We start from the raw sequence: 10,031 nt of genomic DNA on the forward strand, positions 1-10,031 counted from the left end.
TATTTCTAAATAAATGTTTATACCAAAAGCTAGGCTTTTAGTATACATCCCAACAGAAAGCGCGCTCGGAAGTTGAGGAGTCAGCATGAGCACAGGAGATAGTACCTATCCTACGAGGACAGGATATTCCCCAAGTTGTAGAGGGGAGACAGGGCAGCAAAGGGTGCGGGAGCCCAGGTCAGCTAACATAAGGACGACGGTCTAGTCAGTCGGACTAGAGCCTCCTTCGACTAGACTTGAGGGGGAGGCTTGTGATACGATGCGTGTTTTGTGGGGTTGATAGGATGATGTGGTTAGGAGTCAAGGCCGCAAGAGGGTCAGAAGTCAAGCTGACGTGGAGGTCAGGAAGGTCAAAAGTCAATCCTTCGTGGTCGGTCAGCAGTCAAGCAGACGTGGAGGTCAGAAAGGTCAAAAGTCAAGCCTCCGTGGCCTGTCAGCAGTCAAGCAGACGTGGAGGTCAAGAGGGTCAAAAGTCAAGCCTCCGTGGCCGGTTAGCAGTCAAGCAGACGTGGAGGTCAAGGAGGTCAGAAGTCAGGACGCCGTGGCCGGTCAGCAGCCAGGTTGACATGGACAGCAGGGAGGTCAAAAGTCTAGCTTACGTGGCCAAAGTCAAAGTCTCAACGAACAGGGCGGTCAAAGGAGGGGATTATAAGACCAGCCCTGACAGTGAATAATAAACGGGCTCGCGGGCCAGGTATAGCTAAGGGCGGAGACTACAAACCAAGAGGTCTGGCATAGACCCAACGGGCAGGTCGGGACATTCAAGCCAAGGATCAGAGGTCTGCTTACAGACCCAGCATGCAGGTCGGGACATTCAAGTCAAGGATCAGAGGTCTGCCTACAGACCCAGCGTATAGGTCGGGACATCTAAGTCAAGGATCAGAGGTCTGCCTACAGACCCAGCGTGCAGGTCGGGACATCCAAGCCAAGGATCAGAGGTCTGCTTACAGACCCAGCGTGCACGTCGGGACATCTAAGCCAAGGATCACTGGTCTGCTTACAGACCTGACGTACAGGTCGGGACATCCAAACCAAGAATCAGAGGCCTGCTTACAGCCCCAGCGTGCAGGTCGGGACATCCAAGCCAAGGATCAGAGGTCTGCTTACAGACCCAGCGTGCAGGTCGGGACATCCAAGCCAAGGATCACATATATGCTTATAGACCCAGCGTGCAGGTCGAGACATCCAAGTCAAGGATCAGAGGTCTGCCTACAGACCCAGCGTGCAGGTCTGGACATTCAAGCCAAGGATCAGAGGTCTGATACAGACCCAACGTACAGGTCGAGACATCTAAGTCAAGGAGTAGAAGTCTGGATACAGACCCAGGGTGCAGATTGAGATGTGCAGGTCAGAGATAGTAGATGACAAAGGCAGATTTGGATACAAGTTTAACACAGATCGGGGCATACAAGTCAAGGGTAATAGTGTATAAAAGTAGGGCAAGCCCAGATCTCGGAACGCAGGCTCATCGGTCAGACACTACAGGACAAATCAGCTAAGGAATCGTATCTGCTTGTTAGAGAGAATAATCAAGATGTCAGGGAATATGCCAACAATCGGGGCTCAATACACCTTCGGTTTTACCGTCAACCTATCAAGAAAAGCCACGTGTCAATCACCTCCAGACAAAGCCTGACAACCGACATTCCCTGACACCCGTCAGACCCAGAAATTTCCGTTGCAGTATAAAAAGGGATGTCTTGTCCCTTATGTAGGTACGCTCACTCGTCATTTCTCACTGGTCTCTACTTTTCGTCCTTTCTCTGCATTTTCTGGAGAAAAAGTACCTAACTTGAGCGTCGGAGGGCCTGACCCGAGGACTTTTTCCCTGGTTTCTGGTCTCTAACGACTAGTGGATTCGTCTGAGTGTGCGCAGGACGAAAGCGTCATCGTCCTGATCGTCTCTAGCCGTAAACCGCCCGTGTGAACCTTCCCACGGGGTAGGGGTACTAGGTAGATTCAACACTTCAACTACTTTCCGTCAACTTTTCGCACAACAAGACCCGCCTTCATCCGACTCAGCTTCCGGACGAGATCAGTGGAGAAGGAGAGTGGGGAGCAAGGACGATAGTCAGAGGTGAAGGAGCAGGAGAAGTGACTCCCAAGGCATGAATTAGTCGAGGCGGCATGGGCAATTGGGGTTGAGGGAGGTTTGACACCAAGGGGAAATCGTGCAACAGTTTATTTATTTATTTTTTTAATAAAAAAGATATCATAATATCTTTAAAATTTAAAATAAATTATCTATATTATTAAATTTATACGATGATTTTTTTATTACACATTACAGCTATATTAAATTTTTATTATTTTATATTATTATTATTATTATTATTTAGTTTTTAGTATTATTTATAAAATTTAAATTTAAGGAAGGGATTAGGAGATAATGCAAAATAAATTTTCACCTTTAATATAAATTATGTATTTAGGTACACGTGAATAAATTTTAACTAAAACATTATTAAATACCAAATTATATTATATAAAATGATGTCAGGATCAAAAAATTATAAGATACATTAATCAAATTCTGGTAAAAATAGACCTATCAATTTAATTTTTCTAGAATCTTTTCATTTAATTATTCAGACGAAGTAATTAATGTTTATTCCTCTCTAGCTACGAAACCAAACCAATACAATATTTCTAACTAGCTGCTACTGCACTTGTATCCCAGAATCATACGCGCTCCCAGCAGTCCAGTCCTCGGGTATGTCATTGGGAGGCACCACCCAACTCTCATCTCCGTCGTCACCTCCACTCAGCAGCATCCTCACAGACAGGGGCCCTCTTGGTGGAGACGCTGTCGCCCACACTGCTCCATGGCTTCTCTCTAAAATCTTGCACGTCAAGTTTTCAGTCTGCACTACACCGAAACACCCAACTTAGAACAACGTACCATGCATGCAGAGCCACTGGCCACTGCGACTACGTACCATTAGGATCGACGTAATGTACGTACCTCACACAGCTGAACAGCAGTTACGTCCTTGTTTCCTTGCTGATACCATATTTGGAAGGCGAAGTAGTAGGGGTTGTTGCTGCTCTGGTCCATCCTGAATGTGATGTTCCTGCTTGGGTAGCTGCAAGAGACCCTGCGATACTCGACGCCGACCGCACCGCGTGACATAAGAGAGGCGCCGGCATCCGCGTTCTGGCCCATCTTCGTGAAGGCGCGCTGGCTGAGAATGAAGTCAGTGTTGTCGCTCGCCCCTGAGTCTGTGATCACGATCGTGACGCCGTTGTTTGAGCAGTGTGCAGCATCGGTGCATCGTACCTAGTGAGTGTGGAATTATAAGTGATCATTCAGTAGTTAGAAAATTGCCATGGATTCGTAAGCAAGCAATCTATCAGACGGTACTGTGGGTTCACCTGGTAGCATGCACCGCAGCCTACACCGTTTCTGTACAGTTTAGACGCAGCAGAGACGTCGCCGCCATTTAGTGTGGCTCCAAACTGGCCGTACTCGCATGCCCCAGCTACAAATATTTTCTCAGCGTGATGATGGGAAAACAAATAAAGACCAGTAGGATTTATTCATGAAGGTGTGTAGATCTTACTCTCTGTCCCTTGTTGATCGGAGTTCGGGTAGTAAGCTGCTCTTGACTGGGTAAAGCAATCAATGCAGGTGTCGTCTGCTGTTGCTGTGGATCGGAAAAGGAGCAAGATGAAGGGCAGCAGCAGCCTCTTTGAAATAGAGCGAGCCATTAATGGAGTCAGAGGGAGGAGGAAGAGGCAGGAAACAGATGAAACTGATTATGAGAATTTATAGTGATTAAGTTAGAAACTATTCAGAAATTCAAGAATTTGACTTTTTAACTGGCTGGAATGGAAAGAACAAGGTCAAATGTACTTATAAAGAAGCCATCTTTCACTTGATAAATCTGTAATGAAATTGAAGCAGGAAAACAAAATGCTTTGGTGCTTGTGCACCAACTCTAGGTTGAAAATTCTGAAGAGGAAATTAAAGCATGCAACTGCGTGCTTGACATGGAACAACTTTTTGCAGATACAGATCTCACCACTGGCATCTCCATTGGCGTCAACTTGTTGAATTCACTGATGAGGAAGAAAAGACGAAAGTCATATTCAAATTCATTTGGAACTCTATTCTAACTTTGTGTGACTGGGGTCGCAAGGATTTTAGCATCCATTGATGAGGAAGGAATGAGGAAGCTCACAATCCTGAGCTTTTTCGTATAACTTTCTCTGTAATTTCTCTAGTTCCAACTGTCCAAGTTAGGTGGATGTGGTTTGGCAGGTGAACACCCAACCCAAGGAACAAAGATTCTGCTCAGCATTTGACAACTTAAATTCATCTAAGATGTTTGTAAATAACAAGGCTGATCGAGTTTGACAGATTGTTGTGGCAATCATAAAGAGTTTGACTCTGGAGATATTTGAATTATCATGGTTAGCATAATTCGTCTGAAGAAGATAAACAGAGCACAACACTTCATTGCTAGTACAGTCATGCCATTGTTGCCACCACGGAATTTAACTATGCTTTGAACAACTACAACCAGAGTTACCTTTTTTTAAAAAAAAAAGAAGAACAAGACTTGATAAATTATGAATGAAAGGGTTGCGGAAAAAGTTTTGTTGCATTATTTATGCACCTCTCATTGTCGCCCCATGGTGCATACCTAGAGGTAAATTAAGTATTGAACTGTCTCCTAAATGGGAGGATTATTTGCCGTCGGGGGAATTGAATCTTTGCCCATTAATACAAGTCTATCATTTAGATGCCAACTAAATTACATTTTAGGGGCAAGTTTTGTTATATTAATGAAAAAAATGATAATCTCAGTTAGTCTCATTGACTATCTCTGATATGATCGGTCTGACCCCATGAAAATTTCTCACTAATCATCAGGATAAATCAAAAAATGCACATGACGACCAGCTTAAAAACTTAGCATTCTTTGATTACGCCCTCCATTTGGAGGAAAAATTCTTACAAATAAATCATAGTTGGGGATCGAACTATAAATACCTGAGTGATAATTTAAATATCCTATTACAATACAATAATCCCGGGAATAAATTTTATTACATTATTATATTTATGACAAGTGGATCAGAATGTAGTTATACATTGTTGTTTTATTTATTTATTATTGTTATTTTTGATAAAGGTGAGGCGTACATAAAAATGGATAACTCATTCTGACCAAAATTTTCTAAGTGGAGCATTCAACCAAGTTAGAAAATGACCCACACCCTCCAAAAACCTTTGAATTTTTTGTTTGTGTTTTATTCTTCTTGAAATGCTTGGTACAATGGTATTGGTAAACCTCTAGTGTTTGCTGCCATTTTTTTTATGTTATAATTTTAGTCTTTACTTTCCAATCCCAAACTATTTGTTTTATGATTTTATATTCCTTAGATGGAGAGGTACATTTTATTTTTTGTTGCACTATTTTTTAGCAAAAAAGATAAAGTCATCACTTTAATAGCCCCTCTAAGATAACCCTACTATATTCTAGAAGGAGGAAAATCACAGGGACATTTACTCTAACACAAAGATCTTTTTCATAAGAGAGATCAGACAACTAACGAGATATTTTTACACCGATCGTGGCATTTTGTTGATCTATTCTTGAATGAGTATGTGCATGTTTTTTTTTTTGGCTAATTGATTACTCATATGATGATCAAACCATAGTTTGGTAGAATTTTTTATCTTTATAATTATTATTTTCACTAAAGGTGAGAGATGCATGGAAAATTGGTAATTCATTCCCTCACCAAATTTTCTTGAGTGGAGCATTCTACCAAGTTCGAAAATGACTCTCCTCGAAGACTTTGAATCTGTGTTTTGTTCTTGTTGGAACCATTGACAAAGCCATCTTGTATTTGTTGTCATAATCTTTTAGTACTCTTTACTTTCAATCCCAAACTAAGTTTCTTCCCCATGATTTCATATTCTTTAGATGGATACTAAAGTAATGTATTCTATTGACTATTATTGTTCTTTTATTTTTCTCCTTTTTTTCATATCTCAAAAAATAGGGACCGAAAGGACAATAATATAACTTAAGTAGAAGGATCCTTACCTAGTGGCTCGATATAGGTTGATCATGTAAGTTGCTTGACAAAATGACACTTAAAATATACCTTCCTATATATTAAAAGCCAAGTAAATTACCTATCTAAGATGAAGTTAGTTAGCAACTATGAGTCTTATTTGATCATATTATTTGACTTGAGCACTAGAGGCCTATAGAAGGAACCCTTAGCTTCAGATTTTATATAGATGAAAAGAGCAAGGACTCGCTTGCCTAGACGTACGCTGATTTCTTTAGATGAGAATCGCATCAATTTTATTCCTCGATCCACTTCCATGTTTGGTCACTAAGGGTTTCTTTATCCACGTAGATGGAAAGACAAACTATGAAATGATAAGCCTTCTGAAGAGGGAAAGTAGACTTAACAATGGATCGAGTCTCAATTGGATTTTTTTTTTCTTTGTGTGTGTGATAGAAGTCAAACAAAAATGCATTATTTTGCACCATAATTAAATCAATATTGGTAGGTGATAATGAGTATGTCATACTATGATTATAATTTAAATTATCAAACCCCCGAACTAGTGCAGTATATATGATATCTCGGATCGTCTATCAAGAAATACAATGTTAAGTGATAATTTTAAAATTAAGTTGTTTGTAAATGGGGTGTTTGGGTTTGAGATGCTAAGGCTAAAGACAATAATGCAAATTCTCTAAACTACGATCACAACAAAATTAACGAAAGCATAGAGTAATGCATCCTAATCTAATATAACATGCAATGAACAACAAAAAAACTTAAAGCATTCACAGAAATTAAATTAATTGAAATGCATTGACTAAAGTCACAAGTATAAGGGAAATTAAATTAAATCAAATGCATTCGAGAACCTTCCCAACTAGGATGAGGATGAAGATACTTCCCTTGATGAGGAAGGGAACCCCCTTTCTTGAGGTATCAATGAGATAGAGACAGTTGGAGATGGTAGCACCTCTCCTAGTCGAGGTCAAGTGCTTCATGGATAGAGGATAGAATGGAGGGAGAGCTCCGTGTGGAAGAAGATGAAAGCTTGAACCCTAATGGCTGCTCTCGTATTACGATTATAATTCGAATTACCAAACCCCCGAACTATTGCAATATATGATATCTTGGATCGTCTATGAGGAATACAGTGATAAGTGATAATTTTAAAAATAAATTGTTTGTAAATGGGAGTTTTGGGTTTGAGATGCTAAGGCTAAAGATAGTTATGCAAATTCTCTAAACTACACAATGAAATTAAAGAAAACACATGCAATCCAAATGAATATTAGGAAATACTTATTTATTTTCTAATTATTAGAGAATAATTATTATTAGGGAATATTTATTTATTTTATAATATTTTATATGTTTTCCTATTTTTCACATTGTAATGATATTTATATACCACATATTATCATTAATAAAGTGTATGAATTCTATCGTCAACATGATATCAAAACGCTAAGCTTAACAACAATCGTTTTTTCTTTTCTCCACGATATCCACCAGCCGCTTTCTACAATGGCTGCCACCAACGACATCACTTGCTGACTATCTCTCGCAAATACTCCTGATTCACCTTCCGCCCTTGTGTTTCTCAACGTCAATGCTCAAGCACTGTTGAAACTCACCACCTATAATTACTCTGCCTGGCGCTTGTAGTTCATGTTTCTTCTATTCGGATATGACTTACTGGGTTTTGTTAATGGCTCATGTCCCTGCCCCCCTGCGCAGATAACGCCTACAGATGCTGATAGATCGGATGGATGCGATAGAAGGGGGGGGGGGGGGTGAATATCGCGTCCTTTAAAAGCTTTTTCTTTAGCCTTTTAAAAACAGAGTTATGCAGCGGAAAATAAAAAGATACAAGTTTGTTTACTTCGTTTGGAGTCGACTCTTACTCGAAGGCCCGCGATCCTTGATTGCACTGATGGGCAAATCACTATAACCCTTATTTCTGAAATCCTCTGAAAGAAAGAGATCGTACAAATGAATAAGATAGTAACAACCTACTATCTTGCTTAAGTAAATTACAATGCAAACTTATAAATAAAAGATACCGACAAGTAGTGCAGTTTAAGCTTTGGTTGGCACTCCCGGATGGTGTGGCTTGCTGAGATGATGAAGACTTGTAGTACGGGTTGCTTACATAACAGAACTTGAGTCAATCAAAGAGTATTGCCGAGCCTTAGTCCTCGAGCTCCATTTTATAAGTGTTAATGTCGTTCGATCGATCGATCGATCGATCCCTCTGTTCGGTCGACCGAACTCGTTCCCTTCCTTCCTGGCTGGAGTCTGACGCTAGCTCGATCTTTTGCATTTACTTATCTTTAAGGGTTCGGTCGACCGATCATGCTTTTCGGTCGATCGAACAGATTCTTTCTCTGTTCGTCACAGATTGCTGAGATCCTCTTTTAATGCTGCATTTATTGTTGATTGGTTCGGTCGACCGATCTGGCCTTTTTCCATTTCCTTCTGATCGATGCTGATGAACTGTCTTGTGCTGAGTCACCACGGTTCGGTCAACCGATCTTACTGTTCGGTCAACCGATCAATGTTTGATCAGATTCTGATATGTTCTGACTTGATCTGAATACTGTATTGATTTTGCCTTATTCGGTCGACCGATCTAGCGGTTCGGTCGACCAATCCAGTCGGACCTACAAAACAGTGTTAGGCAAAACATTCTGCAAAACAAATGTTAGCACAATAATATTATAATGCATGAGTAATATAAAAGACAGTAGAACTGTCTTGATCTCAACTTGGCAACCTTCTCGGTTTCTTCAGTTGGATCAGCGACCTAAGGTTGTTTCCTTCTGGAACCCGACCTCACTATCACTCCTCCAGTTGTTTACTTCAACCTACCTGCCAAACTTAGATCCTCCAGATCTAGTTTGGACTTTTCACTTAGCTTTGATTTGCTCGCCAGGACTTTTTCTTTGATCTTCGGTCCTCCAAACCTCTCGATCGCATCGCCAAACTTCGGATCCCCTCGACCCACTTGGACTTGCACCTGGGTTCCATGATATGCTAAGATTTCTCCTGCCTAGCCTCCAGCTAGGTCTTTTCTGGTTGAGTAAACAACCTGCACACTCAGTCAACTTGTTAGATCACAACAAGACTTAACTTGAACCTTTGACAACATCAAAAATTAGGTTTGATTCTGGTACAACTTGCACCAACAATCTCCCCCTTTTTGATGTTTGACAACCAAGGTTCAAGGTTAAGTTAAAATATGTAAAAATTAAATAAACAAGCAATTTTAATTTTTAACTCTCCCTCTGAGTTTAACAATTCTCCCTGAATTCACTATCTCTCCCCCTTTGACACACATCAACAAATAGGGGAAGACCACCAAACCAATAAGTAAGAATGTATAAAAAAAACATTTGATTACATAAAGTCAAAGTTTTTTAAAAAAAAATTATAATAAGTTTATTAAAGAGAAAACTTTGAAAATATTGAAACAGAAAGTAAAATTTGTAAAATAGAGCAAAAATGTAGCAAAGTTAAAATGAATGAAGCTAAAAAGTTTAATCTAAAAGTAAATTTTGAAAGTAAGAGAAGCATAGATTTTGAAAATATACACTGAGTTTGAAAATTACATAAAAAATCATAAAAGATTTTTGAAGTTAAAGAAAACAATTTGAAGTTAAATTCTATTAAAGATAAAACAAAAATTACGGTTAGTGTGATTAGTTGATATTTGAGAAGTATAAAAGTTTGAAAATTTTCAACTTAGTTAAAAATTTCTTTAATATTGAAAAAATTACTAAGTAATTTTGAAAAGAAATTAAAAAGAAAAATTTGTAGATTATTTAAATTTTAGTTAGAGGCTCCCCTAAATCCGATAATAACCTAAAAGTCCAATCATGGGTAAAAACTAAGGAGAAAGAGTCCTTATGATGAAATGTCCAACCGTTGTTCAAGGCTAACTATCACAAGATAATAGCAATTTTACTGAGGTTGGTCAATTTGAGTCACGT

At 39.5% G+C, this 10,031-nt stretch overlaps 1 protein-coding gene across 1 annotated transcript; it reads right to left on the bottom strand.

The window, feature by feature from the left end:
- Positions 1-2,510: 2,510 nt before the first annotated feature.
- On the bottom strand, positions 2,511-3,724 carry LOC122053811 (expansin-like B1). The gene is made up of 4 exons (XM_042615765.1): positions 3,564-3,724; positions 3,376-3,482; positions 2,966-3,280; positions 2,511-2,864 (listed from the first exon to the last, which is right to left on the bottom strand). Exons 1-4 carry the CDS (start codon positions 3,709-3,711, stop codon positions 2,661-2,663), a joined length of 774 nt encoding a protein of 257 aa, XP_042471699.1. The 5' UTR covers positions 3,712-3,724; the 3' UTR covers positions 2,511-2,660.
- Positions 3,725-10,031: the final 6,307 nt, after the last annotated feature.

Source organism: Zingiber officinale, chromosome 3A (genome assembly GCF_018446385.1).
Source record: "Zingiber officinale cultivar Zhangliang chromosome 3A, Zo_v1.1, whole genome shotgun sequence".
NCBI classification, from domain to species: domain Eukaryota; kingdom Viridiplantae; phylum Streptophyta; class Magnoliopsida; order Zingiberales; family Zingiberaceae; genus Zingiber; species Zingiber officinale.